The sequence below is a fragment of the Coenobita brevimanus genome, chromosome 71 (assembly GCF_032717465.1).
Source record: "Coenobita brevimanus isolate Jiangsu-jjx chromosome 71, ASM3271746v2, whole genome shotgun sequence".
Classification (NCBI taxonomy): domain Eukaryota; kingdom Metazoa; phylum Arthropoda; class Malacostraca; order Decapoda; family Coenobitidae; genus Coenobita; species Coenobita brevimanus.
In genome coordinates, this window is record NC_137024.1 from 50,400,418 (window position 1) to 50,421,752 (window position 21,335).

General features: G+C 44.4%; 2 protein-coding genes across 2 annotated transcripts in view; both read left to right on the top strand.

Moving 5' to 3' along the window:
- The first annotated feature begins 1,795 nt into the window (after positions 1-1,795).
- LOC145406773 (uncharacterized) lies at positions 1,796-3,009 on the top strand. Its single transcript, XM_080277870.1, has 3 exons — positions 1,796-2,095; positions 2,324-2,694; positions 2,877-3,009. Exons 1-3 carry the CDS (start codon positions 1,796-1,798, stop codon positions 3,007-3,009), a joined length of 804 nt encoding a protein of 267 aa, XP_080133996.1.
- A 2,721-nt stretch (positions 3,010-5,730) lies between these two features.
- Positions 5,731-21,335, top strand: part of dmpd (F-box protein dampened) — a 245,506-nt gene continuing 229,901 nt past the window's right edge. The window contains exon 1 of the mRNA XM_080277725.1: positions 5,731-5,989. The gene's annotated coding sequence lies outside the window, so the exon portion shown is untranslated. The remainder of the gene's footprint in view (positions 5,990-21,335) is intronic.

Sequence of the window (21,335 nt, forward strand, 5' to 3'; positions counted from 1 at the left end):
TCGTCTTCGACTCCACTTGTCGTACCTACGATGGATATCTGGGAATGGACCTCCTACAGAAATTTCGAGCAACCATCAACTGCCACAAGCAGCAGCTCCAGTTTCAGAAACCCCCAATTCCCCCTCCTGATCCCCCACGAACCTTGTGCACCTGCAAACCCTCCCTTACTCCCCTACCACTACCTCCCCACCCACCCCTTCCCCGGCCCTCTCACCAGCCCCCTCCCCCCACTCCACTTTCCCCGCCGTCACCGCCTCCACCATAACGATCCCCCTCATCATGAAGCTTGGATAGAATTGAACTGGCCTACCCTATTCTTCCCCGACCTGCCATCTGGGACCCTCTCGGCTTGCTTCCTATCCCCTGCCTTCCTTCCCCCCCCACCTGGCAGCCGTCAAGATAGCTAACATCGCCACAACTCCCATCACGCAACTCAAAGGAATTGTTGTAGGAGAAATGGAAGAAGCGGAGTCATGCATCTCCACCCTCCCTCTTCCCCTGTCCCCTTACCCCCCATACCTGAGCATCTCTCATCCCACCGGGCCATCACCCTCCACCACCTTCTCCTGGACTTTCAGGACCTTTTTGCGTCAGGACCCTCCGATATCTGCCACACCATCTACCTGACGCACAAGATATACACCACAGAACCACCCATCAGTCAACCATCCTGGCGGAAAAACCCGAAACAACGAGCAGAGGAAGACCAACAGGTTCAGGAAATGCTAGATGCCGGCGTTGTTTCACCTTCCACCAGCCCCTGGTCCTTCCCTGTCGTCCTCATCAAGAAAAAAGATGACATCATGCGATTCTGCATGGACTACCGCCGTTTAAATGACGTGACCATCAAGGATGCCAGCCCCCTTCCCAGGATAGACAACTCCTGGATCTCCAGTCGGGATATTGGCAGGTCCCTGTACACCTCGAGGATAGAGGGAAGACCGCGTTTTCCACGAGCAGTAGAAAACACTACGAATTCAACGTTCTGCCATTTGGACTCTCCAATGCCCCTGCCACCTTCTCCCGATTGATGGAGTCCGTCCTCAGTGCCCTTACCTGGGAAATCTGTCCGGCATACCTGGACGACGTCATCATTTTCAGCAAGACATGGGCCGATCACCTCCAACGCCTCAGAAAAGTTTTCCAATGCATTCATCAGGCCACCCTCAAGCTCAAGCCCTCCAGCTGCACGAACTGTCACTTTTCTGGGGCATATCATCTCGAAAGATGGAATATCACCCCACCCCGACATACCACAATATACAATATACAAAAGTTATGTGCGTTCTCAGATCGAATACTGTTCACCACTGTGGAGTGGATGTGGAGCGGTTGCACTAAGGCAGTTGGACAAAATTCAAAATAAAGCCATTAGATTAATCAATAATCCTGCCGTAACGCAGGACCTTCCTCCGTTATCAGTACGTAGAGATGTTGCTTCTTTAGCACTATTTTATCGATATTTTTACCGTAAGTGCTCAAACGAACTGGCTTCATTTGTGCCTCCCCTTCACATTTTCTCCCGAAATACTCGGGCAGCCGGGAGCCCCCATGAACTCACACTCTCTCCCCCACAATGCAGAACATCTGCTTATCAAAATTCATTTATCCCCAGAACTACTACTCTCTGGAATTCACTTCCTTGGAGTTGCTTCTCACAGACATTTAATTCTCTCGATTTTAAATCCAATTGTTATAAGTATTTTTTTGAATGGAGGATGATTTAGGCACATGGACTTTTTTTTCTTTCCTTTGTTTTCCTTCCTCCATTCATTATAAAAAAAAAAAAAAAAAATGCTGCGCACCATCGCAGACCTCTCCCTGCCACGAGACATCCATGAGGTCCGAGACTTCCTGGGCCTTACCTCATACTACCGGCGATTTGTGAAGGGCTTTACCACCATCGCCAAACCCCTCCACAACTTGACCTGGAAGGGCGAGCCCTTCACCTGGACCGACGAATGGAGAGCCGCTTTTCACGAACAAAATAGCAAACTCATCACCACACCTGTCGTTGCTTTCCCCGACTACACCCTGCCCTTCCACTTATACACTGACGCATCCATGATAGCAATCAGCACTGTCCTTGCACAGGTACAGGAAAGACGAGAACACATCATCGCCTGCGCCAGCTGCACCCTTCACTAAGCCAAGAGGAACGATACCGCCAATAAGCAGGAATGCCTGGGCATCGTCTGGGCCTTACAACACTTCCGGGCCAACCTATTGGGCACCAGTGTCACTATCATCACCAAGCACCAGTCACTCCAATGGCTGCGACAGTCTGACACCCACAATGCCCAACTTATTAGATGGAGGTAGACACTGGAAGAATTCAACTACGAGATCTCCTACCGCCCCGGCAAGCTCCACACCAATGCCGACACACTCTTGTGTCTGCCCATCCACGCAATCCAACACGAGCCGGGGCTCCTCCAACAGTGGAGCAACAAGAATGGCCTGACCTGGATTCCACCCCACTTATTCACCAAACTCCACCAGCAGGGCAACCACTTGTTTACACCACTGGGGCACATCGTCCTCGACCCTGACACCGCCTTGGATACCATGAGGCACCTCCATGCCGACAGCAGATTCACAAGGATATTAAAAAACTCCTCCAGGTGTTCAGTGACGCTTATTGGACCCCCAGCCCCTCCAACCTGGCTAAACAAGTTACCCAGTTCTGCCAGGCCTGTGCATTAGGCAAAGACGCCACCTGCACCCCTGGCCCTTCAGAAAATATAACTGCTCACAAACCTTGGCAGTTATTTTCCGTAGACGTAGTAAGCCCCTGACCACCCAAATCAAGATATCACTACATCATCACCTTTGTAGATACTTATTCTTAGTTCCTCATCGCATGCCCGGCCAGGGAACATCACGCCGTCACCGTGGCCGACGCCCTGGTCAGCCATGTGTTCTCCTACTTTGGAATTCCCCAGGCCTTGCACTTGGACAATGCCCTCGAGTTCACCGTCACTGTGTGGCGAGAGCTAGCCAATTAACATTTTCGACTATCGCATCTCCCACTCCTCCCCGTACTGGCCCCAGGGGAACGGAGTCTGCAAGAGGTGCCACCACACCCTCGTGAATCAAATACGTGTATGAATCAATGAGACAAAAGATGAAGACCGGCCAGCAAATGTTAAAATTGTTCATTGAGGGATAAACTCCAGTCACCGAGAAGATGGCATATCCCCCCACGAGCACATATTCGGGGAAGCCCCCCTCCTTCTACCCCTGCGACAACACCTGCAACCTCCCACCACGCATCCCACGTCCGATCCACTCCACCACCTACAAAACAACCTCGACCTCCAACACGATGTCCCTCTCACCAATCCCTACAAGCCAGGTGACTCTGTGATGGTTGCGAAGCTGCCCATCCCCCAAAAACTCTCCCCACGTTTTATGGGTCCATACACCATCACCTATGTCCCTAACCCCTACCAAGTAACAATAGACTACCACAACACCTCACATACATACCAAAACTGACACGTGCGCCTGTTGCACACCACCGCCACCCCTCGCCCTGCCTGTCCCCCGCATCACCTCACCTCCACTCGTCTCCCCAGACCCTCCTTCTGACTCCTACAACTGCTACATCACACCCTTTTCTTTCCTCCCATCATCCCCCACCCCCTTACCACCAGCTTCTTCACCCCACACACCTCACGCCAACCCACCCGTCGTCTCATCACTGCCGCAAATCGATTCCCCCAGCCAACCCACTTCACCCCGAACGCCTCACACCACCTCACCACCAGCACCCACATGCAGCACCAGAGCACCTTCACACCCCCACACACCACCCCTTGCTGCCTCCACCTCCACATCGACTCCTCCCATCATCACCCCACATTCCCCCATCACCACCATGTCCACACCTCAGACACCACCACCCAATATGACACCCTGTACAGCCACAGCACTGCGAGGCCGTACTCCCACCTCGCCACCCACACCCACCTTCAGAACCACCATCACCAGTTCCGGCCACATTTCAAGCTCTCCCACCAGATACACCACCCTTACTCCCCCCACCTCACCTCCACCACTAGATCCAGCCGCCCCCAGCCCCCTTACCCCCAATACGACCCCCATCATTCTCATGCTACATCAGGCCCAATTCAAATATCCACCCGCCCCTATCCCTGGGGAAAACACCTGCATCTATCCGTAGCATAAAACCTCCACCACCTCGCTGGTCACCAGCATTCAACTGAGGCCCTCAGAGCAGCAAACATCTCCAGCCATGAGGATACAACACGCCACCTGGGCACCGACCTAGAGCAGGAAGCAGCGTGGCTGTGGGCCCCTTCACCCCCTCCAGCTCCTCCGCACGGCCTCCCAAGCATCCACTCTCTACATCATCTACACCTCTAACTATAACCAAAACCTGGCAACCATGCACCTGACTCCAGCCCACAGCACCGATACCACCGAGACCTGCTACTTCCAGCCACGGGGACGTGACTTTTCCCATCAAGACGGTGGTGGAATACCTGCTGTGGCAACCGGGGGCACCACAATACCTCCAAGAGGCGACTACAGAGGGGTTTGTAGGGCGCATGTGCAGTTCGTGCGATATAGGAACATGTCCCATATGGCCGCGCCCCTCTATTCCACGGAGCGCGCCCAGTGCAAACATCTCAGTCAGGGTGCGTTACCCTCCAGCCAAGCCAGCCCTCGCCAGGATCGGGGTGGAGCTGAAAACCCAACTCCTGGCAGCACCCCAATGACGGCCTGTAGCCACTTATATAAAGAGACGGCCTGTAGCCGCACAAATGCAGTGATGGCCTGTAGCCGCACCATAATGCGACTGTCTGTAGCCGCTCCACCCACTCCCTACCAGTGACGGCCTGCAGCCGCACTTGGAGAGAGAGCGGTACTATAATTCTGCAGTAGCCTAGGGCGCGCGCCTTACGAACCCCTCTGTAGTCGCCTCCTGGGGGTGTGGTGGTGCCCCCTGTTGTCACTGCTGGTATTTCAATTGTATAGAGAACTCTATATCTTGTCTGTATTGCAAGGAAGGATATAGTAATATACGAGTAAGACAGTTGCCCAACGTTTTTATACCTGTTCCTCTTGTGGTCTATCCTAGCTCCGGTCTAGATAAAGAACCCGGCTATATCGTAGGTGTTCTTGGGACGGGAAGCCGCCCTAAAAACATCTAGCATAACAGTTCAATGTGTACTGTATGTGTAATGTTGGTCGACCCGAGTTTTTATGCCCTTTATCTTCTTGTGTATTCTAGACCCGGTCTCGAAAGAGAAACCCAGCTCAGTAGCTAGTGTTCTGAGGACGAGAAGTCGACCCTAGAACACGTAGCATAACATATGTATTGCACTCGTACTAAAGTGAATCACGGAATGGTGCATGATTTATTATAAACTCGATTTTCTTGGGGAATCTACAAGAGTTATGTTCATTGCTGTATAATTATAACCACTGCAGAATAATGAACAAGAACGGCGTTATTTCAGGCAATAAATTATTAGGCTACTACAACAGTCCATATATACTTCAAACAATATGTTTATAAGATGAAATTAACGAAAGCATTGGAATGTATTTTATCTGCCATTCATTCAAAGCTATCAAATTCACGAGGTCGCTAAAACAGAATTGAATTCTTTGGAGGAGAACCGACCCTGAGGATCGTGGCGTTTATATCGAGCAGCCAGAGTGTCGCTGAGGCAAGAAAGCTGCACAGAGCAGGAGAATCCTCCGCTTTGTTCCGCGGTTTACAGAAGACCTTCTAGCAAATTTTTTTCCCTCCGCTTCCCAACTTGGGTAATCTGCATCCTTGCAACTTTGTACAAGGATGGAGTAAGCCTTTGGAATCACATTGGGCTGTATCAGAAGGCTGTGGACACAAACAAAACTGAAAATCCTGTAATTATTGTGTATGTGTCAACACCGTTCGAGTGACTGTGCGTCGGACATTAAGTGGAGTACCCTTCGTTTTCATAAGTAAAGGTAAGGTTTTAGAGACCCGTGATAAATTGGTAACTTACCATTGACTCAATGAATGTTTTGTTTCAGTGTTAGATAATATTATATACACAGTAATTGGAGAGTACGTAGTCTAAGATGAGAATAAATCGGGTGTCCAAGGTCAAGCAGTGCTTCCCAAGCCGTAGTCTATTCCTGCATATTATGTCGACGACCTGATAATGCTGGACTACCTCCAGCTTTTCACTTTTTTACGTTTCTGTTGAAATTGTTAACTACAGGTAACTTTTTTTTTTTATAGTTGTAAGGTAATGTAAGAATGGTTTCACAGTATCTTATAGTACCGTACTGTACCGTAGTTCTTGTTAGGATGCGGTGAACCAGAAAGGTTAAGTGCATTTGCTTATAATGTACTGTTACCTGTACATGAAAATTGTACCTTTATGTACTTGTGCTAGTGAATAGTTAATGAAATATTTTAGCCAGTAGTGACTATAGTTGCTGCTTGTCTGTTTTAGTTTCTCTGGTACAGTATTTAAGCTACACCTGCTGGCTTCAGATATGTTTAATTACCCTTTATTTTTTCTTGTGTGTGATATTAACATCTCACTTTCTAGCAGTCTGAAGCCGAACTAACCTGTTTGATAGTTGCCTGAGTAAAATTGTACTGAGGGATTTGGTGAAGGCACCAAGTGGATGAGATCTGAACTCAGTGGCAGAGTTGTAATATAACGAAGTAATTTTATGTGAGTACTGTACGTAAGTAACTTTTGTGGGTATCTTTCTAAAAAGTACAGAAGTTTAACATTACATATCCTTTAAGTAAGGCTTTCAGGTACTTTACATTAGAAAAATTACCTGAAAAATACTCATTATATACATTCAGTTCCTGCCATGGAGTTTGACTGTGGCCACTGGCTATTAACAGAACATGGATGCTCGATAATCACTGTCAACTCTGTGTTTGACACACTCGTTCGTTCTTTCATACACTTGGCCCACCACGCTTCCTTCCTTCCCCAAAGTCACTCGCCTGATTGTCATCTACCTTAAGGATGGAGTGAGTTAAGGTGGGAAAAAGCATGGAAAGAGAATGATGCAATGGAGGGAGACCTAATAACAGCATTCCCATTGAAGTAGGCCACACGCTCGTTCACTCAAATTCAAACCTCCAGAATCCCTACAGCCTTAAAGGTATGACCCTCTGGTCATATTTTTTTAGTATTTTTCTTTTACAGATGTGCTTTATGTTACCCATCAGATGAATTTTAACAGACTTATTTTAAGTGGCAAACCCATGATATGTGCTCCTTCATACATACACGGTACTGTATTTCATCCAACCAGCTCGATCACCTGTCAGTTCTTTAACCTAAACTTTTGTACATCACTTTCTCACACATTAATCATATCTAGGCTATCCACCTTCTTAGTCTACTATACCTCCTCCGATCGTAAAACTCACTCACGGTACCATATTCATGTCCATTCTCTAAGTATGACCATAACATCTAAGCATTCCTTCTTCAACTTTATTGTCGGCAGAAGTCCTTATTCCACATATTTCACAAATCACATTATTGCTTACCCTACACTCTCTTCAAAGCTTCTCAATAATCAATCCCATATCCATTTATCTTACTCCTTACTTCATTCTCATGCCAGACCAGGCACCTCTTCTTACTGCTACTACTAATGTAGTGTTGGTGGTTGTACAGAAGTGGTTTTAGTAGTAACAGCATCAGTAGCCGCAGGTTTATCTGAAGTGTTATCATGGTGGACTGCAGGCGGAAGTGGCCCTTCTGAAGCAGCCCACCATTCCCATTTTGAGGGTAGCCTAAGGAAGGAGTTTCAGAACACTTAAACAACTAGACATCTGCCTGGCCATATCAGTGTCACTGCATGAAGGTTTTCCTCCTCTCCAAGACAGATATGGGTGCCAGAGCATTTTTATGCTTACTCCTTATAGAGGTTCCTCTCCACCACCACTCCCATCATTAAAAAAAAAAAAAAAAAAAAAAAAAAAAAAAACAGCTTTCAGCCATTTTCTAGCAACACCATAAATGTGTAAAACCTTCCTTAATATTTCTGTCTTTAACTACCCTGTCATTCTTTTTGTGGATCCATATTTCCCATAAATACTTTACAGTCCTTTTCATGGGCATTCTTCACTGTCTAATTACAAATACTTTATCATCACACTCCTTGTCTCCAAAATCTACCATTTAAGTCACTTGCTAAAACATTTGAGGCATGCCTTAGCTACCTTCTCATTTTTCTTCCATATACCTATTCAACAACATTCAGCAGCCTTATTTAAAGGTAAATTTACACTTACTTCAATAATTTTTGTGTTTTTTATACAGATTTTACACAGTCACCCCCACCTTTCACTGTACTGGCACAATTCCATTCATCCAGAATATACTTCTATCTATCTGTCTATTGCCAGACATCTCAATCCCGTTCGGGGTGGCCACAAACTAATTGCCTCCACGTCACCCAGTCCCCCACCATTTGACTGCCCTGCTGCCAACTCACACTCCTCTCTCTCATATACCTCTCCATCTCATCCTTGGCCTCCCACTCCCTCTCCCCCCCTCCATCTCACTCACATACACTCTCTTTGTCAGTCTTTCACCCTCCATCCTCTCCACATGGCCAAACCACCTCAGTGTATTCCTCCTAATGCTTCCTGTCACATCCACAACCACACCACAATGCTCTTTTATAACCTCATTTGTCAGCCTGTTTCTCCATGTGACTCCACAGGCTCCTCTTAAATAACTCATTTCCACTGCTTTCACTCTTGACCTGTGTCCTTCCAACAACGTCCAAGCTTCACTTCCATACGTTAGAGTTGGTATCACAATATTGTCATGTAGTAACTTTTTCACTTCCATGCTCACTTCCCAGTTTCTTATCACTGCTTTCAAGGAACCAGCAGCCTTCATTGTTGTACCTTTTTAAGCACTTCACCCTCCAAACCTCCATCCTTACTCATCACACTACCCAAGTACATAAACGTACTCACATTTTCCAATTTCTCACCATCCAACCTCACTGACTTCACCTCTCTCAAAGACCATCACTTTACTCTTCGCTACATTCACCTTTAGATTCCGTTTCTTACACACACTCCCAAACTCATCCACCAAGCCTTGCAGCTCTCCTTCGTCTTCACTTAACAACACAGTATCATTTGCAAACAACAGTACAGGGAGTTTCCAAACACTACCCTCTCTCACCAGGGCCACTCCAACATCCACTACCCACCTTTTACCTCTTTTATTACCCCATCCATGTACAGATTGAACAACCATAGAGACATGACACATCCCTGTTTCAACCCAACCTTCAAAGAGAAAAATTCACTCAGTTCACCATCCACACGCACTGCAGAGTTAGCATCATCATACATACTCTTCACAGCATTCAACCACTTCCCATCTACTCCATATATTCTTAATACTTTCCACAATCCTTGTCTATCCACCCTGTCATATGCTTTCTCCAAATCCATGAAAGCTGCATGAAACTTCTTTCCCTTCTCCAGAAACTTTTCCACTAAAGATCTAAGAATGAATATCTGATCTACACAGCCTCTTCCCTTCCTAAAGCCTCCCTGTTCTTCCCCAACCAATTCCTCTGTTCTTTCTCTAACTCTGTCAATAAGTATCCTACCATACACTTTTCCTGTTATACTAAGAACACAAATACCCCTATGATTACCACACACTTCTTTTTCCCCTTTTCCTTTGTGCGAGGGAATAATTATACCTGGCTTCCAATCCTCTGATACTCTACCTTCCTCCCAGGCCAATCTGCACATCTTCCACATCCATTCTACTACTATCTCTCCCCCATGCTTCAGCATTTCACCATACACTCCATCAATTCGTATAACCATGTCTGCATAAACCTCATCTACACCTGATGGCTTCCTGTGTTTCAGCTGCTACACAGCAGTCTTCACTTTTAGCAATGTTATTTCTGACACCAGATAATTAACTACGGTAGCTTCCGTAAACTGGGGAGAATTCGGACTCGGGGCGAATTCGGATATTATTGCAATAAAAAGTTGTTTAAATTGATTAATAATTAATGAATTAACATATTAGAAATCTGTTTGTGCCCAATTGTTTGTATTTCTTTACTGTACTTTTATGTATCAAGATATTTAATATACAGTATCACGTGACACATACCATCTATATACGTGGCACTAGGGCATTGTGGGAAAGACAGGAAATTGTCTCATCAGTCAGTCTGGAGCTGCGACGTTCCCTTTAAAAGGTCTGATCAACAGACTATGCCATTCCATTTACAATCCACAAGTCAATTTCAAAAGATGTCCCCTGTATTTTGGCACGAGTGCTTTGTATATTCATCTGCCCACGCTTGGGGTTGCCAGGTTGTCCTTTTAGCATCCACCACACCGCGTCATCCATTTTGTAACCACGTGAACCCAGTTTGCTTCAGGAAGTCACGGTGTCTGCAGTTGGTTCGTTGCGTTCGCCCCAGCCCTCAACTTCGCCTGATGATGCCAAGAAAAAGAGGTGCTAGAGGTCATACTGCACCGAAACGGAAGTATGCACCTACTAGTGACAGCGATTTTAGTACAGAATATACTGTAAAACCTCTGAAAAAGCAAGCCAGCACACCACGCTCCAAGCGGCACCAACCCACCCATGTTACACCACCATGACTTTCATACACTAGTCAACTTCTAGCCCCTCTGGAAAAGTGATTGAACAAATGCAAATGAGTGAGAGAGAGTAAGTGTAAGTTACTTAGAATAAGGAAAATGAAAGTGTCTGGTGTAGGCTATGTAAATATCTTTTGTTGAGTCTACTATTACCGAGTAGTTTTTCACGGTTTAGTATCACACCAGTGTAAATAAGTGATAGAGAGTAAGTGTGAGTGACTAAAATATAAGGAAAGTGAAAGTGTCTGGTGTATGCTATGTAAATATCATCATTGGTAGGTGGAGGAACCCATCATCCACCCACTTACTGTAGTGGTCCTATGTTCGTAGGGTAGGTCTACATTGAGTGGCAAGCCATATGATTTCCTGTAAACCAGGAAAGCATTTACAGCACTGGGTGGTAACCTTATAACCAACCAACACGTGTTGCCTATGTGACAACAAGCAGATTTGCGGAGGGTTAGTACTCCTCCCTGGAAAACACACAATAAGCCTCGGACCAGGACTGACCAACTGGTGCGACTAAGGACTGAACAAAGGACGTGGTAGAAAGATTGTCCAGGTGCTCGAGGATGCAAAAGTGGATGTATGTGGATTAGTGGAAACTAAATGGAGAGGTGAGAGTCTGAGAGAATGGAAGTATGGATGGGGTATATGCATGGAAGTACGTGAGAATGAGAGGGCAAAAGAAGGAGTGTGTATTGTTGTGAGTAACAGATGGAAGGAGAATATAGGAGAGTATGGATCAGTTGGGTCAGGGATTGTGTGGGTAAGATTGAAAGTTGGACTACAAATGTGGTCGATTGTGTGTGTATGTGCCAATGGAAGATCGTGCAAGCAGAGTGAAAGAAGAGTTCTGGACAAATGTGGGAGCGTGCTTGGAAAAGTTTGAAAGGAATGAGATTCTTTTTGATTGGAGATTTGAATGGAAAAGTTGGGAATGTGAAGGTGGATGGAGTAGTTGGTGATTGGAGTGTGCCTGCTGAGATAGATGAGAATGACATTGGTTTAGTGGAAATTTGTGCTGGGAGGGGGTTGGTGGTACCCAATACCCTCTTCAAAGTGATCCATAGGTGTACGTGGCAAATGATGAGAAGGGTGGCTAGTGAATGAATGGAAGACAGTGATTGATTATGTGTGTGTGGATGATAGGATGAGAAGGAATCTAATGGATGCAAGAGTATATAGAGGTTGGGGGAGTGGACTTTCTGACCACCACTAGAATCAAGGTCCAAATGAAATGGAGAAATAGAAGAAGGGAAGGACAGGAGGAAGTAGTTCATACAAGGAGGGTAGGAAGGTTACAAGAGGGTGGAAAAAAGGCAGAATATAAGAGAGAAGTGGAGGAGTGATTAGGTAAATATGAATTGGAGCAGATGGGGAAGTGGAAGGTGTGTGCTAGATACCGGGTATTCACAGAAGAAATCTGTGCAGCATGTGAGGTGGTGTGTAGGGTGAAGAGAAGACAAATGGGGGTGCAGGGAACAGCATAGTGGAATGAAGAGGTGAGACATGCTGTGGCACAGAAGAAAGCATATAATGAGTGGATGAGAAACAGGGGTGTGGAAGAAGTTGAGAGGTGGAAGAGAGTTATATATAGAGAGGAAGAGAGAGGTGAAAAGTTTAGTAAGAAGAGATTGGATGAGGAATTTTGAAGGAATTTGAGTGTAAAGTGGAGGGAATATAAGAAAGTGTTCTATCTATCTATCTATATACCTAGGCTGCTTCCTCCAGGGAAAGGGAGATAGCCAAGACAGGGCGACACACTCCCCATTTACTCATCCATTCAAACACATTCATTCGCATCTTAGCCCCAAAGGGGAGAAGAAAGTGTTCTGGGAAGAGGTAAAGAGAGTCAGACAAGGTGTCAAAGAAGTTAGTCGGGAGTGAAAGATAAAAATGGTAGATTACTAGTGGAGAAGGGAGAAAATGTGAGCAGATGAAGAGAAAATTTTAAGGAATTGTGGAAAATTGAGAATGAAAGTAATACGAGTATAAGTGGCTGGGGAATGGCTGGCAGACTGAGGAATGTGAGAAAATAGGAAGATATCAGTATGATGGAAGTTATGGAAGCAATGAAGAAAGTCAAAATGGGGAAAGCCCCAGGAATTGATGGAGTGTGTGGTGAAATGCTGAAACATGGGGGAGAGATAGTAGTAGAATGGATGTGGAAGATGTGCAAATTGGCCTGAGAAGAAGGTAAAGTCCCAGAGGATTGGAAGTCAGGTATGATTATTCCCTTGTACAAAGGGAAAAAGAAATTTGCAGTAATCAGAGCATTTGTCTTCTTAGTGTGGTAGGAAAAGTAATGTATATGGTAGGATACTTACTGACTGAGTTAGGGAAATAACAGAGGAATTAGTTGAAGAAGAACAAGGAGGCTTTAGGAAGGGAAGAAGTTGTGTAGATCAGATATCATTCTTAGATCTTAGTGGAAGAGTTTCTAGAGAAGGAAATGAAGTTGTATATGGCCGTCATGGATCTGGAGAAAGCACATGACAGGGTGGATAGACAAGGATTGTGGAAATTATTAAGAATATGTAAAGTAGATGGGACGTTGTTGAATGCCCTGAAGAGTATGTATTAGGGTGCTAAGGCTGCAATGCTTGTGGATAGTGAACTGAGTGAATTTTTCTCTTTGAAGGTAGGATTGAAACAGGGATGTGTCATGTCTCCATGGTTGTTCAATCTGTATATGGATGGGGTTATAAAAGAGATACAAGGTAAGGCAGTGGATGTTGGAGCAGCCGTAATGAGAGAGGGCAGTGTTTGGAAACTCCCTGGACTTTTGTTTGCAGATGATACTGTGTTGTTAAGTAAAGACAAAGGGAAGCTGCAAGGCTTGGAGGATGAGTTTGGGAGAGCGTGAAAGAAACTGAATCTAAAGGTGAATGTAGGAAAGAGTAAAGTTATGGTCTTTAAGAGAAAAAGTCAGTGAATGTACAGCAAGGTTGGATGAGGAGGAAATGGAAAATGTGAGTGCGTTTCAGTACTTGGCTAGTGTGATGAGTAAGGATGGAAGTTTAGAGGGTGAAGTGCTTAAAAGGGTACAACAATGAAGAAAGGTTGCTGGTTCCTTGAAAGCAATGATAAGAAACAGGGAAGTGAGCATGGACGTGAAAAAGTTACTGCATGACAGTTCTGTGATACCAACTCTAACGTATGGAAGTGAAAATTGGACCTTGTTGGAGGAACAGAAGTTGAGAGTGAGAGCAGTGGAAATGAGTTATTTGAGAGGAGCATGTGGAGTCACATTTAGGGACAGACTGACAAATGAGGAAGTGAAGGAGCATTGTTGTGTGGATGTGGATGCAATAGGAAGCATTAGGAGAAACACAATTAGGTAGTTCGGTCATATGGAGAGGATGGAGAAAGAGAGACTGATGAAGAAAGTGTATGTGAGTGAGTTGGAGTGGGGGAGAGGGAGGGAGAGGCCAAGGATGAGATGGAGGGATGGAGTGGAGAGGTATTTGAGAGAGGGAGGTGTGAGCTGGGAGCAGTGCAGTGAAATGGGACAGGGCGACATGGAAGCTTATTTGTTTGTTGCCACCTTTTATGGGATTAAGGCATCTGGCAATAGATGGATAGATAGATAGATACTATTACTTAGTAGTTTTTTACGGTTCAGTATCACACTACAGTAATCCCTCCAATAACCAATGTAATAGAGCCAAAGGCACGTCCAGAAATTGGGTTTGTCCAGGAATTAGGAAAATGCCTCCTGGACAGGTACTTATGGACCCTAACCCAGCCTAACTCAGAAAACCACCTATATAACTCCCTGCCGGACATGCATAGCACCTATTTAATACCCTATTCACACATATAAGGGACAGAAACCATGAAATAAATGAAAATGAGCGAGAGAATGAGGAATTAGAAGTGAGTATGGAAAATATTTAGTGTACAGGGTGCATACAACATGTCCGTGGCTGTTACGAAGATTAACCTGCCTCCTCTAAGTCTCTGGCAGTGGTGAAAATGTTCTTGAGGCATGTACAGCAATCCAGTGTTGTGCTATATTTAATCCTTTGCACTGTGAATTATGACTGTTTAACACTGCACATTCTGTTCTTACCTGCAACATGCCAGTTTGGACTTTGCACTTAATCCATTGTACTCTGAATTCAGATTTCTTAACACTGCACAACACTGTAAATTCCCATTGGTCTAGTGGCAAGGTATTGCAGTTTATTCACTGTTTATTCACAAAAATGAGCATGTGCGGCAGTCATTGCGATGAGCGTCTGGTCACCATGGTAGTTAGGTGGGAACTGGGGAGGGGAGGAAGCATGGGGCCCCTCTACTTTGCGCGAAAACACAGCTGTTCGGCAACGCACGCCAAGTTCAAAGTACGGTTGAAAAAAATGTCTGATTGGGGGGGGGGGGGCAAAATGTCCGGGAATTGGGCGTCCAGTTTTTACAGGGATTACTTTTATTTCATAATGTTTGTAAAATAATGATTTTCAAGAGCTAAATGAACCATTTAAGATAATGCAAAGAAAGTGATGCGTATAGTGGTGTGTGGTCAGGAAACGAAGTGCGGTGAGTGGCAGTGTGGGTGGAGGTGCGTGATGAACAGCTACAGTCATGCAAAAGAACACCGAAAATGGCATTACTTCCATCTCTCTCTACGACATCGTAGGAGCATCTAAACATTCACTGATGTGCCCATGGGTAAGGAAAATGGTTTTGTTTTCCTGTGCATGTTTTATTTTTTTTCTTTTATCTTGTTTTTAATATGAAAATTATAGCGTTGAAAATGGGTAACTTTTGTGTGGATTGTCGCAACAGGGTTATCGCTCTCGCCACCTTAACCGCAGTTGGGGTTAAACCAAAGTACTACCTCTCATTTTTTACCATAGCTCTCCACTTTCTTAATACCGAAAAGGTTATAACATGGGTAATATGAAGTTGTGTCCAGGTGGCCTTAGAAGTTTACTCTTCTTTTTTAACTTTAGTCACTCCGCAAAGTATATATCCAGTTAAACTCATTACACTTCTCCGGCAGCACAATACTTACAGCAGAATTTGGATAACACTCAGTAACACATGGGTTATATATGGCTGTGTCAGGTAGGTATGGAGTGTTATGTGTTATTATTACTGTTATTTTTTTACCCCCCCCCTCACAATTACAGACCCAGTAATAATTTGCACACTTAACCCCTAAGGTCCCATGACTGACAATCGTCATTTTGCTAGTTTGCCACGTAGAGTCCGATGACTGACGATCATAGAAGGTCTGTCAAAAACTGCCAGGCACTAAGCCAGCCCCTTTTATAACATCAGTGATTACTACCTATTCAGAACTAGGAGATGAGGTGGTGGAAAGGAAAATCCCAACCCCTCAGCAGGTCTTTTTTTTTTTTTTTTTTTTTTTTTTTTTTTTTTCAAAATTACCTTGAAATATCCCCATGCATCCTGGAGGCCAGACTAGACAGGTTAGCTTGGCTTTACTTAGAAGAAACTCTTATACAGATGATCATTTCACTGCTTGGCAATCGCAGGTATTTACTAGATTATAAAGAGTGTTGATTTGTTGTAATATAATTACATGCACTTGTGGACTGTATATACTCAGCAGATTTTAGAAACACCCAAGTTCAGAACAAAACACTAGCAGTTTGTTTACAGTATGACTGGCCATGTGATGGTCTAGGGGTTTTGCAGTCTAGCACCTAGTGTTCACCCTGCTCTAGGAAACTAACATGATCACTGGTGAACTGCCTGCTAACCTTCTGAAAGGCAGTCATGATCACATCACATGCCATCGACTCACTAACTAGCAAGGCAGTTATATTGGAGAGATGTTGGCTAGTGAGACTGCTGAGTCCATTATAACAGATGTCTGTGGTGTAGCAGTTTAGCTGTTTAGCACCTAGCATTCACTTACTCTAGCAGGCTAACATGATCACTGATGAACTGCCTGTTAACCCTCTGAAAGGATCACTTCACTTGTCATTCACTCACTAACTAGCAAGGCAGTCATATTGGAGAGATGTTGGCTAGCGAGACTGCTGAGTCATTATAACATGTCTGTCTCATATTGAAATTTATCCCTTGTTAGGCTGGTTTCTCATTGATATTTTGTTTCATTCAAGACAAGAGTATCACTAAAGGAAACAGTCTTATATTACGAGCAGTGAAAAACAGGAAAAAAGTTGCAACATAAGACAATATTCCTTGGAATTACAGCCATCCTGTATTTTTCAGCCATTACTAGATTACTTTAGCAATGTCTAAGCCACTCAGGGCTGAGCCAGTTACGTAACTGTTATGAAAATAGGATTAAATTTACTGAGTAACATACCAGTAATACAATATCTGGAATAAACAGTGCTTGGTATGCATTCATAGCAGGCTAGTAGCATCTGCCATTTCACAACAGATGAAGCGATCAGAATGAGTGATCCTGTTCATCTTGTGCCTCACTACTGCCTTAGCAAAGCAATCATGATCGGCGATGGTGAATGCATGAATGCAACCCAGTGCATGTGTGTGTGGGTATGAGTGGTGTGGGTGTAGTTAGGGAGGAAGTGGGAGAAGTCCAGGTAGGAGCTCAGTAAATAACATATCGTTATCCCTTCTATCCAGTACTGTAATGTATTTTATAGGGAAATTTAATCTTGCTCGCCAGACGGTTTTATTCACTTCAGGAAACATCATATGCTGAGGGGGTTCATGTGAATTGAATCAAATGCCCTTAGTTTGGAAAGTTTCGCATATGCAATAAAAACTTTTGCATTAGCAGTATAGTAATACACTCAAACCTCGATTTAAGGGACCTCCATTTAAGGGATTTCAGATTTAAGGGACTCCATATTCTACTTGAGAAATGGACAGGACTATTCAAAAAGTTTACTGCTTAAAATATGTTTCTTTATACAGTACCTGTAAAATAATATTCATAATCACATAAATAAGTAAGATAAGTGAAACAATCATTGCATTTCTTAATAAGATTGTCTTTCTGTGAGGTAAAACATTGGACAATTTCAAGTAAGGGACAAGTTGATTCCCCATTTAGTCTCTTAAATCAGGGTTTGAGTGTAAGAGAATAATTGCAGTTTGATTAGCCCATGCTTGGCAGCTTCTTTGAGTAAACTGTTAGAATAAAACACGATAAGAAAGACGAAGGCTCTCCCTTGCTCACTTAACCTTTCGGCTGGAGCTGGCAGGAAATGTTTGAGGGAATGATATAAAATCTTGATATTACATTTAATGAAAAAGATTGTGTGTGTAGCTGAGTTGGGTGGGAGAGTGAATGTCAGTGTCTCGGTATCTATCCATCTATAATTTTATTTATCGAGCTCTTTATGTGGAATTCACCTTGGCATATCCAGAGCAAAATTCAATCCATCTGTTATTGCTAGACGCCTTAATGCCATGAGGGGTGCCCACAAACAAATCTCCTCCATGTTGCCCTGTCCCCTGCCATTTCACTTCCCTGCTTCCGGCTCACACCCCCCTCTCTCATACACCTCTCCATTCCATCCCTTCATCTCATCCTTGGCCTCCCCCTCCGTCTCCTCCCCCTCCACCTCACTCAGATACACTCTCCTTGTTAGACTCTCACTCTCCATCCTCTCCACATGGTCAAACCACTGCAGTGTACAGTATTATGTTCTGTTATTTGAGAATGGTGTTGCATTTTTCTTGCACATTTCTTAAGAGCTGTCACATAACGTTCAATGGTAGGTCACTTTAATATGCTGAACAAGTGTTGTGTGCAGCGTGTGTGTGTGTGTGTGTGTGTGTGTGTGTGTGTGTGTGTGTGTGTGTGTGTGTGTGTATGGCATAGCAGCTGGGAGGCAGCAGTGTTACTAAGGCATAACAGTGGATGTTTTCACTATACACCACTCCCTCCACATTCGCAGATTCAACTTTCGCGGGCTTTGATGATTTGCGGATTGCCCCTTTGTGGAACCAAGACTGAATTTAACCCCTCATGGGCGGGCGACAAAAATTAAACAACCGTGTGGGGTGGCATATTTTCAGAATAAAGTATCATGGAGTAAGCCTAAACATGCATAAATTGTTGAAAATGGATGAAAATTTAGGTAAGAGGTGTTACTTATGTGACAATATGTCTCTGCTGGCTGTAGGAGGAGGAGGGGAGGGGGAACGAGGGACGAGCATGGGCAGGCAGCTTATCACTAGGCGTGCCTGGGGCAAAGCTAGTGGACTCTTCACTCATTTTCTTTTCCTTCATCACTGAACATTGAATTTATCATTTATGCATTCTTTACGCTGTTCAGTACCTTCAAAATCTTAAGTATGTGTTTTCTGTTTAACCTGAAACTGTTAACAATAAAACTTATGTATGTACAAATGGTATATTCTATTTTGCTTGAACTCTTAGTACACTACAGCTTATGTATGTATATTCTATTATCTTGTTTCCAGGCCTGGGAGGTTAGAGGGCAGGACAGTAGGTGACAAGGATGTCATATCATCCAATTTCACCAATATATTAGGACAGAAAATGGCTGGACATGACATAACGACTCCCGCCTCCTCATGCATGGACGTTATGTAACATTGCCCGCCAGTTAGGGGTTAATGGGTATGATTGCAAGTTCGGGTATATATGTATGTAGCTGATGACATGCCCACACACATGTGTGGGCAAGTCATCAGCTATTTATGATATTTTATGCTGCTTTCAGGTCCCAGAGATGGTTTATTAGGCACAGTATGTGCACACTTGCTCACAAGGGGTGATTTGCAGCCATAGAGGCATTTACAGGAGGGTGCACCAAACATTCCTGGAAATTTACATTCGCGGAGGTCTGTCCCCCCTAACCCCCTCGAATGTGGAGGGCCTGGTGTACAGTGATCCTTCTGTTATCTGTACAGTCCATATCTGTTCATACTCCTTACCCATTCATTAGGCATTGGTTGTGATATAACCATAACCAGATTTATTTGTCTGTAACCATTCATAAAAGCTCCAGCTTTGGTGGCCAGCTGGCCGACAAAGTAAAAAAAATTCATTCAGTGGCTCACCGTCTTCTCTCTCCACACGCGGGTAATAGACCCTAACCCACAAGGTGAACGAGAATAGCTGTACGGATCCCTAACCTGTGGTTGAAATCACCTGGCCACCCCAGGCAGTGGAAACATACCAGCTGCACACAAGGAAAACAGACGTAAACTACAAGTTGAGTGAGGATGGCTGTATGGGTCCTTACCAAACAGTGAAATTTTCCTGGCGTGCCAGATCATTGGGAACGTACTGCCCTTGGAGAAGTATCACAGAGCCTAACCCACCAGCAGAGCAAAAGCACATGTCTGCCGCCTCGCTGAATGATGAAAGTCCCATGGCATCCCTTGCTTCTCCCCCCTCCCATCCCTCCTCATGCTCACTGGCTGGCTTTCTTCCCTCCCTCTTCCTCGGTCCTCCCCCACCCTTGTGTCGCCTACCATCCCTGCATGAGTTTTTTAGTTTTTTGCAATTTATTTGAATACAGTACTATTTGTGGTATCGAGATTCTGAAACAGACACGAGGAAGCTCATGAAATTCTGCATTTAAACATATGCCTACTGGTGCAGTCAAAATTTTGAGCTAGGATATTGGGAAGTTATTTGAAGGTATTTTTTACCCTCCAACAAGTTTATTCTCACTCCTTTCTTGTACCGCTAATCATCAGTTTTGTGTGTTTTTTTAGCTTATAGTATAAACACCAACGAAGATGGTGGTATACAATTTATACCAATATACCCAATTTCCAGGGGGCATATTGAAATTGAAGAAGAAAAATTTCTTTGTGAACTGAATCAACCATTACTCTTACTGTCTCAGAAACTTTTTTAGTTCCCGGGGGGGGTTAAAAATACTGCAACTGTTGTCTTCATTGATTTTTTGTGGACTTGTTTTTTAGGCATTGCTTTCTTAGTGTCTAGCATCACTTTGGATATTCCCATGTGTGGTCAGTGTCTAAATACACCTGAAAGACCAAAGAACACTGCCAAAATTAGGAGGGGTACTGTACATTATAGGTGGGATATTTGTTGATTTTTGTATTTGCAGTGTTTTCTTAGTGTCTGGCATTACACTGGATATTCCCGTGTGTGTTTTAATGTCTAATTGCTGCTGAATGACTGCAGAACACTGCCAGAATTAGGAGGGGCACTGTGCTTTTTTTTTTTTTTTTTTTTTTTTTTTTAAATAAGGATTCAATAAGGTTTGGAGGGTGAAGTGCTTGAAAGGGTGCAGCAGGGAAGAAAGGTTGCTGGTTCTTTGAAAGCAGTGATAAGAAACAGGGAAGTGAGCATGGAGGTGAAAAAGTTACTACATGACAGTATTGTGATACCAACTCTTAACGTACGGAAGTGAAGCTTGGACATTGTTGGAAGGACACAAGTCAAGAGTGAGAGCCGTGGAAATGAGTTATTTAAGAGGAGCCTTTGGAGTCACATGGAGAGACGGGCTGACGAATGAGGATATAAAGGAGCGTTGTGGTGTTGATGTGGATGTGATAGGAAGCGTTATGAGGAACACACTGAGGTGGTTTGGCCATGTGGAGAGGATGGAGGGTGAAAGACTGATGAAGAGAGTGTATGTGAGTGAGGTGGAGGGGGAAAGAGGGAGGGGGAGGCCGAGGATGAGATGGAGAGATGGGGTGGAGAGGTATATGAGAGAGGGGGGTGTGAGT

Bases quoted from the DNA above. Each gene is read 5' to 3' on its own strand.
- LOC145406773 (XM_080277870.1), top strand. From the start codon at position 1,796: ATGCTGCGCACCATCGCAGACCTCTCCCTGCCACGAGACATCCATGAG. The intron at 2,096-2,323 runs GTACAGGAAAGA...AGATGGAGGTAG, and splicing joins TCAGCACTGTCCTTGCACAG to ACACTGGAAGAATTCAACTA. The intron at 2,695-2,876 runs GCCTGTGCATTA...ATGCCCGGCCAG, and splicing joins AAGTTACCCAGTTCTGCCAG to GGAACATCACGCCGTCACCG.